At 39.3% G+C, this 15,914-nt stretch overlaps 1 protein-coding gene across 9 annotated transcripts in view; it reads right to left on the bottom strand.

The window, feature by feature from the left end:
- UTRN (utrophin) overlaps window positions 1-15,914 on the bottom strand; it is a 587,274-nt gene that overhangs the window by 140,086 nt on the left and 431,274 nt on the right. For all 9 annotated transcript variants that reach the window (XM_073337527.2, XM_073337525.2, XM_073337526.2 and 6 more), the window contains 2 exons: window positions 2,895-3,163; window positions 528-674 (listed from right to left, as the gene is read on the bottom strand). In XM_073337527.2, the coding sequence (XP_073193628.2) occupies window positions 528-674; window positions 2,895-3,163 (416 nt within the window). The remainder of the gene's footprint in view (window positions 1-527; window positions 675-2,894; window positions 3,164-15,914) is intronic.

Here is a 15,914-nt window from a genome sequence, read left to right as displayed (position 1 = left end):
ATAAGCCGTATGAATTCACTCCAGACCCCCCAAGCATGTTTTGTTATCCTAAACCTTCACTTCCTTTCCCCCACCCCATGGTCCCAGACCTATCAGTGTTCACATTATTCATGAAAAATTCCCTATGGAAACTGGACATTTAAAAAAACAAAACACTTTTACACAGATGGCAACACAGCAGAAATATATGTGCCAACTTTCAAAAGTTTCAATAACTATGATTTATGGAGTTATTTCAGTGCTTACAAATTGGTACAAATATTGCTAACACACAGATGAAACAAAAATAAGATGTAGTCTCTGAAGAATAATGCAGTCCCTTCAGTGAGTGAACTGCTGAGAGAGCAGAAAAGGGAGGCTATCAGTCAAGACAGTGAAGGAAAGACAGCTCCTTTCATTGCTATTTGCCACTATGGAAACAGAGTCAAGAGAGCAATAAGGGAAAAATAGTAATAATTTGTTTTGTAAGAGAAAAAGAAGAGTACTGCTGAAGCACTTCCCCCTTCAGGGAAAGGAGGAGGGCATACCTGCAAAAGTTTCCAGCGCATATTCAGGTCATCCAGCTGGCGAGACATCTTTAAAGATGGATGAAGGTCAAGTGGAGACAGCTGACTAGATAAATCATTCACTGTTTTAACTTTCAAGTTGATTGGTGCAATCTCTTCTCTGAAAGCCTGATAGGAAAAAAAAAAACACACTTGGCTTGACCACCATCTTACAGAACAGAATAAAAGCTTGCATGCCAAAGAAAAAACAAGTTACATTTGGTTGACACTGACACGGCAGTATAAGGTGGCTATGCTCAACAAGAGCATGCAGAGGAGATAATCAGCACTCTCTCTGGAGGAAAGTCTATTTACTTAAATAGTCTGACTGTAAAGGATTCTTCCCAGTTGTATTATTTCACTTTAAATCCACTCCAGTACACAGGGCCCATATAAAGCCTACTTACATCCCACTTAAGCCATCAAAATAGGCCTTAAATAAGTTTTTGGGAGTGCATAGGGCTTGTGCGGTCATTCTGAACAAGAGTAGATTTCATTCAATACTGCAATATTCTTCAGTGAGTTTTAGTAATACTAAAAAGAAAAGGAGTACTTGTGGCACCTTAGAGACTAATAAATTTATTAGAGCATAAGCTTTCGTGAGCTACAGTTCACTTCTTCGGCTTCACTTCACATTCATGAAGTGAGCTGTAGCTCACGAAAGCTTATGCTCTAATAAATTTGTTAATCTCTAAGGTGCCACAAGTACTCCTTTTCTTTTTGTGAATACAGACTAACACAGCTGCTACTCTGAAACCTTAGTAATACTCGTTCACATAAAAGATTCTTAAACCAAATCTATTGAATAAGCCTGACTATTGTTCCCTGATCAAAAGCTGCTGGCAAAATCTTTATTCAAATACCTCATTACTGAATTAGCAAACAAGAGGCAGTGCATCTTCCAAGGAAAAAGAATAGAATACTTTATGGGATTCTGACTGTACAGTTAAAACAATTATGATTAAAAAGAAGAAGAAAGGTTTTCTGAATCAAACTAAACTAAATATAACATTAAAAAGTAAAAAGTTTTAGTTATGGTTGAAAATATGCACTAAATGTCTTTCTTGCTGTGAGCAGGTAAAAGTAATTGTTTGATGTTGTGAAGAGCTTGACTAAATGTCACTGAACAAGCCAATAACAACTAGAAAAAGAGAAAGGTTTTTTGGACAATCCAGTTATTCCCTACCTTCCCTGAAACTATGCCTAATCAGTCCCATTCACAGCAAGAGGGGAAATTTTGGTTTGTGGGCTGCCTACAGTCCTCCACAACTCTAGCAGATCTTTCTGATTTCCATAACAATGAAAATTTAATAGACTTTGCTTTACCCTCCTTTGCAGGAATGACATCAAGATATGACACACTGTTTCTTAACACAAGAACAAAGAGCTATTCCCTGCAGCATGCGAGAGCTTGGTTTACTATCTATATGAAAATGGAAAAGGGGGAGGAATGTATGCATTACTCTTCTTAAATCAACTGCAGTCTGGATATAAATCAGCTTTGACTGTGTTTGACTCAAAATTTCTAGGTTCCATTGAACCTGAAAGTCTGAGCAAAACTTCAGAGGACGGAGATGTAAAGCCCTAGTCATGTATGTATGAACACCAGTAAAGTGAAGCAGTCAGATATACTACTTACATAGTACCATACATGCACATAATTATTTGCAATACATATAAAGATGGAATCTTTTTGCAAATGTTTACATGCTAAGATGGTTGATCCTTTCATGAGTAACTTTACATGCTAAGGTCAGAAGTAAACCTGTGCATTTGAGCATGGCTTTGATCACTGTGTATTGTGCGTGCTATATGTTGGAACTGAAAGATTTTGTTGTGAAGCTAAGGAGTCTGAGTGTTTCTAGGTATGACATAATTTCGGTACTACGGAATATGAAATGAAGTTAGTGACAATTATAGCTGTTGCCTTAATTCGCAATTTCCTTGAAGTTTAATAATTGTGTTATAGGAAATGCCCTCGAGCAAACTTAATTATAAGGCCTTGTCCATACTGTAGGCGGCATGCCGGGTATGCTTACCTAGTGAAAAGCAGCCTATGTTCACACGGCAGCACGTAGCCACATGTGGCAGTGAAAGGCTCTGGTGGGGGAGGCAGCTCCCTGATACTAGAGCCTTTCACTGCGGTGAGGAAAGGCTGTGGCAGAGGGGAGGCAGCAAGGAAGGGCTTTAGCTGTGAGGAACTGTTAGAGTGTTTCCCTGCTGCCGACCCACTGCCAGAGCCTTTCCTTACTGCTGGAGCCTTTCCCTACAGTAGGGAAAGGTTCTGGCTCTGGGGCTCTCTACCCTGCTAAAAACAGTTGTTATATTCACATAGAATTTCATGCTTACTGTAGTTTTCTCAATGTGTTCCTGCAATGAGTCAATCAGTAAATCTCCTACTGATTTCCAGCCATTTCGCACATTCTCAGCCTCTTTCAAGTCAGCATCCAGGTCGTCCATGGCACACTGCAAGTCTTTTAGTTTCTCTGATGCTTTGTCCACTAGCTTCTGCCAATTGTTGGCACTGGCATTCAGGCTCTCCCATTTCTCTTTCACCTCTGAAGACTGCTTGCGCACAGCTTTGGCAATTCTCTGTGCTTTCTCCTCAGGAGTCAACTCTGCAGTGAAAAGGTAGTTTCAGGGTTTAGGATTTTTTTTTTTTTTAAAGCTGCTGTTCATTTTTGGTTGAACAGATTTAATTCTGTACAAGGAGCACATTCAATAAGACGTCCAGCCAATTCAGAGCTCATCATAATCCAGCAGATTTTTCTTTAAATAACTCAACAAGTAAAGTCCAATAAAATAAAATGAAAAACAAACTTTATTCTTAAAGAACAACATGGCTAGGATAATTGCGAAGAAATTCATCCTCATTTCCATGCATTACAAAAAGCAAGAGCCTAGGACTGGCTATTGGTGTTTGTGGTACCTCTGGAATCTGCAAGGTGTGCCACCTCACTTTCCCAGTTCATGAACCTCTGCCCCAACCCAAATCTTTTTTCTCTCTTAACTCTCTGTTAAAGTGAATCACGTTTTCTCAGTTTCACACCTTAAATATTTCCGCAGCTCTGCAACAGTGATTTTAATGTTAATGCCCCACTTAAACAGTCATATAAATGGAGTACTGCAAAGCTAGAGCTGCACAACAAAACCAAAAACAAAACCAGGATTCCTAACCAAAATGACAGAGTTGAGATTTTGATGCACATTCCTCATTAATTTCAATGCTTTATGTCTAAATCCTCTAAGCAGCTTTGAAAACTGCACCCAGGATCCCCAGAAAAATCCCATTTATGTCAATGGAGACCTGTTATAACTCAGCAAACAAAGCTGAAGGTAGGATAAATATGGCAAGGATGGGTGCCTTAGTCTTAAGAAGATAAAATGGATGATGAAACTGATTATGTCTGGAAGTTTTTGTTTAAATCCCACTCAGAGTCAAGACCTGAGCATGCATAGTATTATTTGACATTACTGTAACTTACAAACACACTGTCTAAAGTTTCACACTCTGACAGTATGTGTTAAGTATGCATATGCCGGATCTCTTCCTTCTTATAAACAATTGGTGGGAGCCTGATAAGTGGTCTACTAGCAGCATGATGTGTGGACATACAGGAGTTCCAAACTTGGGACTGAGCAATGGCTCTCATTTTCTAGAACAGGGACCGAGAATGCACTCAGCTTGTAAAGAGAAGGCAAATCTCCATTTCACACTCAAGCAAGACCTTTTGGCTGGCACTCAGAGTGGCCTCAATGAGCTCTGGTAACAGCTTCATCCAGCCTCTTTCATCTGAGGGAATGCTGCTGTCACAGTGACTGAAACAAAAAGTAACTCCCAGAGGACTCCTCTTTCCTGTGTGTGTGTGGACCCTCCTCCACAAACACACAATTTCTGCAGGCACATAAATACTTGGAACAGCAGAAGAAAATTATGGTGCATAAACCAAAACACACACACACACACACAATGTTACATGCACCTAAAAATAAGCTAAATGTTATTACACTCATGCCTTTGTACAGAAAAGCAGCAGCATTTTAGGAACATTTCATTTATGCAGTTTTAACCATTAAAGGTGAATGTTGTCTAGAAATATAAGGAGGACATTAATGAAAAAAATGAAAGCAGCATTTTTATTGAAAGAGATCAAATGAGTCAAATAACCTTCCATCTAGTGGTGGGTAGCCATTAAAAATATCTTTATAACTGACTTGGCTTATCAGTCAGGCAGCTGTAAAAAAGAAACAAAGGGAACAGGTTTTTCCTTCTTTGGAGGACCAAATGTTATAGTCAAAAGTATATTATTGTGATGGCAAAAATATATGCTATTAATATGCCTCTAATGAAGGTGAATACTAATCAGTTTGTTACCCCCTGGTCTCTAACACTTGCAACCTTGCTGGGGATAATTAACACAAAAGAAACTTGTAAAAATATTCAAGTCCGTACTACTCATATTTTAGCTAAGAAAAGCAGACATCCTTAACTAGGGGTAAGAGTGGATGGAAGGACCTGGTTTAGATTTAAAACAGAATTGCTATTAGCCCATTGTGTGAAGTTTGAAAAACGTGTTTATTTATTGTGAGCCCCTGCCTTTCTTTCTTTTGGTACACACAAGAATGGAAATACCATCAGCATCTATTTGACAACAGCTGAAGGCAGAAGTACTTGAAGTTTTCTGAAAACCCCTGTTTTCCTATGATTTTTTTTGAACAAAATGCCATGACAAAGCCTTGTTGGAAACTGCAAAACAGCTTGCAAGAAATTTTATTGCTGACTATGTAAACAAAGAAAGGGAACTAAAAAAAAATTCAACAGAACATGCACAACAGTGGAACCAGAGGCTAATAGGTAGACTGGAAATAAGACGTAAATTCTTAACAGTAAGAGTGTTATAGACTATACCCCTGTATTCATCCCTTGAACACTACTGTGATAATTTTTGTACAAAGTATGCCTTGTGGGGTATCATTTGAAAACTATAATTTGCTGACCATTATTATCTTGGTAAATTATGTGTGAGAACGTTAGATGTAAAGTTATAAGATTTCACTGTGCAGTGTTACTTAAACATTTTCCAAGTCTGGGGAATGGCCAAACCAGTTCCTCTGAGACAAAGGGCAAACTGATGCCTCAGCCAAGTCTAAACAAGGTCAATGGGCCATTACCTGCTAAATGGTCATTCTTTGGCAGGAAAGGGGGCATGGGTGAGAATTTGCATTTTAGCAGAGAAACAGCATTGGGTTCCTGTCCAAGCAGACTTTTTGTCTCCTGAATCTCATCTGGAAATAACTCTCAAAGGAGAGAGAGGACTATAAAAAAGGAGACACCACAAGAGCTCCTCCTCCTCCTCCTCTGTTCTCTCTATTCACTGCAGCAGAGCGAGGGTGCTGCCTTTACTCAGGTACTGGATGGATCACTTGATGATTGCCCGTTTTGTTCATTCCCTCTGAAGCACCTGGCACTGGCCACTGTCGGCAAACAGGATACTGGGCTAAACAGACCATTGGTCTGACCCAGTATGGCCAATCCTATGGGTCCTGGCCTAAGAAGTTTGGCTAGTAATAATGTTGAGAACTTGTGGTGAGAAAAACTTAAACTACATTAAATTTAGTGCAAAGTTAGACACTAGTTGTGTTTTAAATTTATTTTTCTTGTAACTATTTCTGACTTTTATGCCTCATTACTGTATTTGCTTAAAATCTATTACTTTGTAGTTAATAAATTTGTTTTATTGTTTTTATCTAAACCAGTGTGTTTGACAAACTCGATTTAGGATAACAGGATTTGTGCACATCATTTCAATTAATAAAATGATGGACTTTATATGAGCTGGGAAGTACAAGACATACATTTCTGGGGGGAAATCTGGGACTGGGAGTGTGCTGGAGTCACCCTGCAGTATAATTCAGGTTGGTAAAAGTTTGAGTGTGATTGGCAGGTTGCAAATGCACAGAGACATAACTGGGAGTGACTTATATGCTGGAGGCTGTTTGCGAGCAGTCCAGGAGTGGAGACAACAGCAGCAAAGCACTGCAGGCTGAAGGGAAGGGATGAGACAGCTACTCACTAGCCTAGATTGTACCCTGGGTATGTCACAGAGGCTAATTAACCATTAGATCAATTTACCAAGGGTGGTGGTGGATTCTCCATCATTGACCATTTTTAAAACAAGATTAGATATATCCTAGGAATTTGGGGTAAATTCTATGGAGTGTACTATACAGGAGGTCAAACTAGATGATCACAGTAGTCCTTTCTGGCCTTGGTTTCTATGATTGTCAGTTTCAGAGCATTATTTGAGTTCTAGAACTGGGGAAAAAAGCTCTTAAAAATGTAAAACTATTTTGAAGAAAGTCTGAGAAAAGGCAGAAAGAAGTTTTGTACACCCAATCTTACTAGATGTTTCAGGGAAATATTCCAAGCAATTCCCAGACTGCCACGAACTATTAAGGAAAACTTCCATCTGTGTACATTTTAGCCTGCAGAGCCATAACTGAGCCAGATGCTGACCATGCTTGGAGATATCAAGGATTTTATGGAGCAGACTTCCAGGGACACTTGTGACAGAAAGCTGGGGCTGCACAGGTAGATGTGATTAGTCAACAGGCTATGTAGAGTCCCGGGCACCGGGAACTGGTAACCTAGGCATGACGAAGACCCACTATTTGTGACATTGAGAGGAGAAGAATGGAGGAAATCATCCAAGAGATGCTTTGAGAAGAATTCTGACTAGGGATGTTAAGAACCACTGGGGAAATATGAGAGGCAGAGATTCAATGTTGTTCTAGATTTGTTTGTTTGTTACAATTTTATTTCCTATAGTTAACGTGCAAATCTCAGACTCTACCCTGCCACCTGAACAACTCCACCACAGGGTTTTGCAACACAGTTTACCTTATACATTAAACTCAGTTTTCAGATGAACTTTTTACCCAAGCCTTTGCAACAGATTTCTGCAAAGGGGAGAGAACGGTCATCTAAAAGCTTTTAGACAGAATCAACTATTAAAGTAATAAATTATATAGACAGGGCAATAACAGAGGGTTTGAATACTTGGGGATAGATAGCAAGGGAGTTTTCATTTTAATTCATTTGGGAATTATTCATGTTAAGAGTTTACAACTGCCATGAGCTTTTCTAAAATAATCTGAATTGACTAAAATCCAGTGACAACAAGTCAATTTACTGATCGTAAAGTCCCGGGACGATTTAAAAATAATTTCTTGTGTACCAAATATACTGATGCTGTGATAAAAAAACAAAATGTAATAAATACTTTCCATTTGGTTTTTTGGAATAATGCACTTGCAATTAGTTACTTTTCTGTACAGTATAACAACTTGCAGGTTTTATTTAGAAAATTGAACACTGTTAAAAACTAAGAATTGTTTATGATAAAAGATAATGATCCTCTTTGGAGGATTTAACAACTAAATAAGAGATAATCTGACATCTCTGCATAAAATGGTGATGAGATATAGGGACTTAATTATCTTGGTCAGGTGGCTAGTGACAATTTGAACTACTCAAGCCACCAGCTAACTGGCCTCAACTCTGGAAGAATGGGAAATCTCTCTGAGAGCTGTTGGCTGATCGGTATTGACAGTAGGCTCAAGAAAGGCCTCATTCTCCAACCTGATTCGAAAGCAAGTATGACAGCACTTGATGACAGTATTGGGTACAGAAATCAGAAAAGTATTCTACACTGAAGGGGGGAAAAACACTAATAAGGTGACCCTGAGAAGATGGTGGTGATGGCAAATGTTGGGGAAGAGAAGAAGGAAGATTCTTTTACTTGGTTTGTCCTGCTAGCTAAAACCAAACAGAAGCACACGTGACAGATGTTAGTCACATCCCTTACTGTGTGGAAGGCACCTAGAAACCACGGTGACAGGTGTAAGAATCAGAACTGAACAGAAATAAAAATAGAAACATTATCCTGATGCTGTTGAAAGGCATGTGAAAGTTATTTGTTAATTCACTGTCACTGTGCAAACATGACTATTGCATTTTATTTGAAAAAATACCTGTTGTATTAATGTGTTGAGACTGTTTTATTTAACTTTAGAAAACCCTTGGGGGTGCTTATCAACTTGCTTTACAAAGACATTTACTATGGAAATAAAGCCAGATAATTAGTTTTATGAGGTATAAAATCATTTAACTTCTATTCACTTAAGAGACGAATTCATCTTGCATAACTATATTTGCCATTGTCATAGCCCAAAATGTTAACAAGAAACCTCTTATTTTTTAAAGCAGAGAATACATTTGCAGTGACTTTGGTTCCATAGTCTAGAACTGTAGACCTGATTTCATAAAAGATGATTTAACAGTGACAATTTTCCTGGGGTTAGGAAATCTTTTCATCAGTCCATCATTAAACAAGTTGGCACAGGGATACAAAACTCCTTTATGTTGTGACAAAAACACCATACACTCTTTATTACTTTTTTTGTCTTTTGATTGATCAGTCTCTTTTTGATGGTTCTTATTACATTATCTCCACTTCAGCAGCTGCTCAGAAAGTAAAAAAAGCTCTATAATCATCAGACCATCTGGTTACCAGAGAGGAAAAATATTAACGGACCTTGGAATCAGGGAAGAGAAAAAAGAAATCCACTGCTCTGGTTGCAACTGCTTCATTTCAATAAGCGTCTTTTGTCACAAAGTGATGAAAATAGCAAACGTTTTTCTAAATGTCTAGCGGAGGTAAACTGCAATGGGATGTGAACTTCTGAAACTGAGCCTTAGAACACTTATTTTGAGAATTAAGGCAAGCAAACAGGTTTCAAGGAGTGGACAATATGTAAAAAGGAAAATATTATGTATGAACAGTATGTTGCTTGTTTACAAATTTATTTTAGAGAAGTTAAGCTGCTCCTAGTTCTACCAGTTCTTGGTTTTTTGAGCACTTATTCTTCTTCATTTCTCAATCAATAGAAAAAGTGATCATTTTAGGGCCTGACAGGAGCTAGTGGTTTCTCTCTCTCTGCTTAGCAATCATTAAATTTATTTTCCCTTACCTTTACTATGCTCTTTAAACAGCATAGAAGAACTGGAGCCGATTTAATGTCCATTCCCCCAATTATACAGAACATGTTCTCTCTTCCACGGTTCAGTGGGTCTTTGCAGCAGAAAGTGATGGGTGCAAATGACACTGTCATCATTATAGCACTTTCAGAGCATTTGAACAGGCATAATGGGATACTGTCAAGTTCATAATCGGAAGAATCCAACAGTATTGTCATCACATAATTATGTCTAGCATCACTCCAATGAAAAATATTCTTCAAGCTTCTAATAACCCTGGCAGAAAACTTGCTTATAACAAAAAGTACTACAGGAACAAGAAGTTTAGATAATAAGAAGCAACTGGGTACTACAAAATGTAGCAATTAGGCAAATTCAAAGCAGCCATCCACGCAGGGATAACATGGCATGCCACTAGTTTCTCATAATTCATATATCTACTGTGCATATAGTTGGGGGGGGGGGGTGAAGATAGTTGATCATTTTCATCTTAACCCTTTGGTTTTTCTCTGATTAGCACTGAAAGTTCTTGAAATCAAAGAAAATTAAAAAATGATAAAGAATGAGGAAAATGGCTGCAGGATAAAAGACAAATTTTTTTCAACCTGGAGATGAATGAATTACTAGGAGCAAAGAACACTGAATATCTGAAGAGTGAATTCGTATATTGTGGGTATTTCTGGGAAGAACAGTATAAAGTCATCAATAAAGGGAAAGAAGAGGGATGCTAGTACTACATGCGTCCCCTGAATATTAAATGCAGTGTAGTTGAAGCCATGTCGGTCGCAGGGCCTGTGAAAGAGAAAGTGGGTGAGGTGATATCTTTTATTGGACCAAATTCTGTTGGTGCAGGAGACAAGCTTTCAAGCCACACAGAGCTTTCCTTCTTCAGCAGCCATTGCATTAACATACCAACAGGTAAATCTGAAAGAGAACTACTATGACAGGAAAAAGCAGACTTCTCTACTACAGATTAAGCTGAAAACTCACACAGCAGAACTATTTTTTGAGCTTGTCAGAAAAGTATATTAACGCTTATTCCTAACCTTTTCTATTTTTAAAAGGGAAAGTCAGAAAAAATATAGCTATTTATCCTTTTTATTCTTTGCACTGTAAAATTATTTAAATTTAAAAACATATGGGCCAACCTAGTAAGTGATTAATTTCATGGGCCAGTCTCTTGGCTCCCAAGCACAGTGGAAGTACCGGAAAGGCAGAGTGCTTCGCCCCTACAGAGAAACAGCACTTCAGGTGCTCTGCAGCATTCCTTTGGTCACAGACTTTGACAGGTGTTCCACCTCTCCCCAGTAGGCCAAGAGGGGTCCTGTGATACAGAGGAGAGAGCATGTGAGAGCACGTACACAAGTGACCAGTACAAGGTACTCAACTTTTTTTTTTTTTTTAACCAAAAATTGCTTCAATTTTGCAAAAGCGTTGTGACTTCAAATCAGGCCACAATATTTTTGCAAAATGGAAGCAACTTCATGGAAGTGTAAGGCCCAACTCTCTCATCAGTGCAGAGTAGCTGAAAAGCCAGCTTTAACTGCTCCCCTGTCCCGATGACTCCCCACTGTGTAAGAGGAAAGCTTGGATGGCACAGAGCTGGGGTAGCATCTCTAAGCCACCCCTTGCTTTCTGCAGTCCCCGGTGAACAAGACATTCATCTGGAGAAAAGAGGCAAGACAGAAGCACCCCTCTGCTGTGGTGGTGATTCTAGGCAGCCCAGGATGTGGTTCTGCTTCCTGATGCACTGGGGGTGAATGGTGTGAGGGCCTAATGTTCCTCCACCAAAGACCATCTATAATTTTAGTGGCACAGAGGCCAGGCCTGGCAGTTCCCGGAGGATGATGGAAGAGACAGCTGTCCATCCCCTAAAGACACCTCACTGGTATGTTAAAAGGTGACTAAAATAAAAAACATATGATCACAAGCCTTCTCATCAATCAGCCTGTTAATCGGCTGCACTATTAGCAGCACCGGTGGGAGACCTAGTACTGACACAGCTCTGGTGACTTCTGGAGTCTTTACAAGCATGTGTCAATTAACCCTGATCACTAAAAGTATATCTACACTGCAGTTAAATGCCTGCAACTGGCCTGGGCCAGGTGGACTTGGGCTAAGGGGCTGTTTAATTGTGGTGTAGATATTCAGACTCGGGCTGGAGCCTGGGTTTTAGGGCCCTGTGAGATGGGAGAGTCTCAGAGCTTGGTCTGCAGCCTGAGCCCAAGTGTCTACGCCGCGATTAAAGAGCCACTTAGCCCGAGGCTCATGAGGCCAAGTCAGCTGGCACAGGTGAGCCGTGGGTTTCTAACTGCAGTACAAACATATCTTAAAATTCCCGTTGGTGCTGTTGATGGCATTGGTAGGATTTTTGGGTAACATATCTGTGCCTGAGAGGGCTGGGGGGGGGAGATACCAGCAAAAGGAGGACACTCAGGACTAAGAATAGTAAACTACGCTTTATTGAAGGAAGGAAGGAAGAACTTACGCTCCAATCTGCACGGGGAGCCCCTAGGACACGTGGAGGGGCTGCAGGGGACTTTGGCCATTCAGGACAGCTGACCAGGGAGGACTCCGCCGGGGGGGAGCCCTCTGCAGCGCTATATTCTCCGTGCTTATCTTGGAGTCACATGGGGTCAACAGCTGGTTACATTCTATATGTATGATTTATGCTTATTACATAAACTAACTTGTTTACAGGCAAAAATATGCTGAGCTATGCTACAATATCTTTTGGCAGGGTCTGTCGGACAAAGTTCATCGAAACTGCCTGCATCCTCCACTTATGTCCAGTCACGTACTCAGTCCACCACTTAGCTCCTCGCCAATTTTCGCAACCTTGCCCCTACAATCTCCTAGTGTATCCATGGCACAGTGTACACATTATAGGAATCAATACTGCTCTGGAAACATTCTGGGGTCCACCTGGTAAACAAATTGGTCTATTTGCTGTCATATTACAACACTAAAAATAACCATTATATCCTCAGGTTCAAATCTCACTTCCCCTACTCCAGCTGCCCAAAATTCGGTTTTAAAAATCTCCTCTTTGGCCATGTGCAGGATTCCAATGCCACCTCTGGATAGGGAAAGAGGGTGTTTACATCCCTGGCCACTTCTTGTGCTTGTTTATCTGTCACACACCTGTCCACTAGTGAGTTTGAGACGACTTCACCTAGAACACCAAAGAGCCAACATATAGTAAAAAAATTTGGACTTTACCACTATAGACTGAACTTAAACTGGTGACCTATACGCCTGGCTAAATATCCCTCCTCCGCTCAGTCAGTCAGGCATTACATCTTTGGTAGTTATAAAGTTGTAACCTTAGTACGTCTCCACTCTTCCACAGAAGCTTTCAGAAAAGACAAAGATGGGTGAGACCAGAAATTGTAATATAGGGAGAGATTTTCAAAAGAGCCTAAGGGACTTAAAAGCATATGCTCCATTGACTTTCAATGGCATGTGCGTGCCTTATTCTTAAGCTCTTCAGCACATCCTCACGCCCTTATACAGTAAACCACCTGGGGTTGAAGGGAGTGGCTTTTCAGGCCTTCTAACAACCAGCTGGTTCAGTATCTTGGTAGGTGTATGGTTACTAGCTGCACTGGTACTTTGGCAGAAATCGGTGTTTCAGGCAGCAGTTCAATTCCCACCCATCAGACAAAATGATAAGTTTTAAAACTTTGCTTAAGTCCTTTATTGTATTTTTCCTTGCTATGGATAAAAATATTATATCAGGGAATTTATCTCACTGCATTGGGCAGCAGGAAAAGAAAAAAAGCGGTTCCCCTTCATTTATATATGAAACATGAACACATGCCAGATGCCTGCTAGAATAACTAAAGTATATGCATGTAATTTACTGATATATGATATTGTTCTGATGCAACTGTGGTATATTTTTGCATTTCTAATTTAAAGGTAGAACAGATGGTGAACATTAAATTAATTTAAAGTGATGTGTCCATCAAAATAACCTTTGCTACCAAATAATTGCTCACTAAGTGGGGATTTGATCATTTTCACTAGCTTTCTACACTAGCAATGCACATTGATATGACTGAAGACTTCTGGAAATGTTCGCAATTTCACTGTATCATCCTGATCTGTCAGCACTTTATTTTATAGTACACTTCATAAACTGAATTTTAAGGACAGGAATGCTTACCATATCAAGAAGATCATATGGTTGATCTGTGGTTAAGAAGCCCAAGGAAAGAAATTAACATTCTGTTTTTCTGTGTTTTTCATGGGCTGTAACTTCACTAATAATTCTTGGATCTGAGAAACTAATTGGAGTTATGTTCTTGATCTAAATGTCTGCCAGCAGTTAATTATACTCCTCTAAATTTTCTTACTATATATCATGGACAAGTGACAACAAAGCTAAAAATATAAACATTTTCACAGTGCCCTTATCTTGTTGATTTATAAAATCTAGCAGCTGGTTTATCAGTCTACTGTATTTAGAAACTAGAAGTTCAAAAGCAAGAAACAGGCTTGTTCTTTTGTGATGATGTGATCCCTGGGGAGATGAAGATGAAATCAGAAGAAAAAACAGATGGGATAAGAAAGAACTCAAAAAATTAAAACTTCCTGGATTATGGAGGTTCAGTGTTCAGAAGGGCCAGTTACTGCACGGTTGCAACATAAGGCCAACACGCTAAAAGGGAACAGCATCAGAGCTAATATCATAACCTAAGTGAATGTACTTGTTATCGTAGGACATATAACAAGATCTTATTACATGTAATACAGCAATGGAGTTAATATAAGGTATCTTGTAATGCATGAGCAGGTATTGTACTGTTCTTACAATGTATCACCCGACAACAAAGAATTGATGTAATTGTTTAGGGACTTTTTAAAGTATCTTTTCTTTGAGCAAACCCCACACTGATTTGTGTGGGCTCACCTCCAAATTTTGTCCAACACCTTCAAACAATGTATTCCGTCCCTTCCACAGAAAGTGTAGAGGAGCAAACAGGCCTCGCTAAGTGGCTGTAAGGTTAACAGAATCAGGCTCTCGTGAACTGAAAAGGGAAGTGAATTTTTCAATTGAGGACCCAGCGCAGAGAATGCACCATTTCCGTTCTCCTTGCACTTAACCCCCAGGGTATTAGACCACGAGCCTTGGACAATTTCAACTATCGTAGTATCACAAAAGAATAGAGGCAGTCACTGAAGTAACTAGAACCCAATCCGCTGAAGGTTGTATATGAAAAACCTTAAATTGGATCTGGAAATAAATAGGAAACAGGAAAGAAGTTGGAGCACTGGTGTTGAGGTGGTTTCTATAAAGGATATTTCTAAAACAGGCACCCTGCATACTATCAGGCAGCAAGTTTCAGAGTGGTTTTAAAGTACAGTCCCAAATAAAGTGCCCTGTCGTAATCAAATCTTGTGCTGAAAAAGGTGTGGATCCTGTGGCGAGATCCACATGTAAATGAGTGGACACAAACCTTTTGTTGAGTGTCAGAAATAAGAAACAGTATTGACCACTCACACTATACCGAATGCTCAGAACTAGTTCTGGAACCAACAGGCTGTGCATCTGAGTAATAATGAAAAGGAAACTTTTCCAACTAGGGAGCAGGGATCTTCTCCACCAATTTCTCCAGTCCACTAGCATAACCTCAGTCTTGTGCAGGTTCAGTCCTCATCTAAGCCGCAAGCCTCACAAGTTACTCATCTTATTATTCCACATGCATTTCCTCATCACCTTTCCATATGTTCCATACACCCTTATTATATTGCAATCTGAGGTCCTATCTACACAGGAACAGAGGAAAGTCAATTTGGATCTATAAGGGTATGAATTTATATTGCATTAGTTAAACCTCATTAAATCCTTTTGTGGAGATATTCATACAGAATGAAATTGCCCTTAATTCAGATTATCTTAATTTACTTCAAAAGTGTCCACATGGGATTAATGTGGTTTAACTAACATGCTTTAAATTCTCACCTTTAGTTGATTCAGATTAACTGGCCTGAATGTTCCATTGCAGACAAGCCCTAAGATACTGTTGAATACTTAATACCTGCCTACACAGAAATTACATTTTACATAAGTCTGAGCATAAATTAGCTAATATCAGGCTAAATAATCTAATACAAAAACTAAATTATAGTATAATTCAATGTATCTTTGTAAAGTGCCTTTCATAAAAGAGTAACAGAGAACGCTTCAAAGACAATGTCTGAAAGGAAAAAAATCTGACAGGATCTATTTAAAAATACCATCAACATCTATGACACATTCTTGAAATATAGTAATTTTGTTAATTGAGTAGTTATTGTGTATTTTCAGATGTAGAGAGAGA

The sequence above is a fragment of the Lepidochelys kempii genome, chromosome 3 (genome assembly GCF_965140285.1).
Source record: "Lepidochelys kempii isolate rLepKem1 chromosome 3, rLepKem1.hap1, whole genome shotgun sequence".
In the NCBI taxonomy this organism is placed as follows: Eukaryota; Metazoa; Chordata; order Testudines; family Cheloniidae; genus Lepidochelys; species Lepidochelys kempii.
Note: the sequence above shows the minus strand (reverse complement) of the source record. Positions and strands in the feature narration are given on the sequence as shown.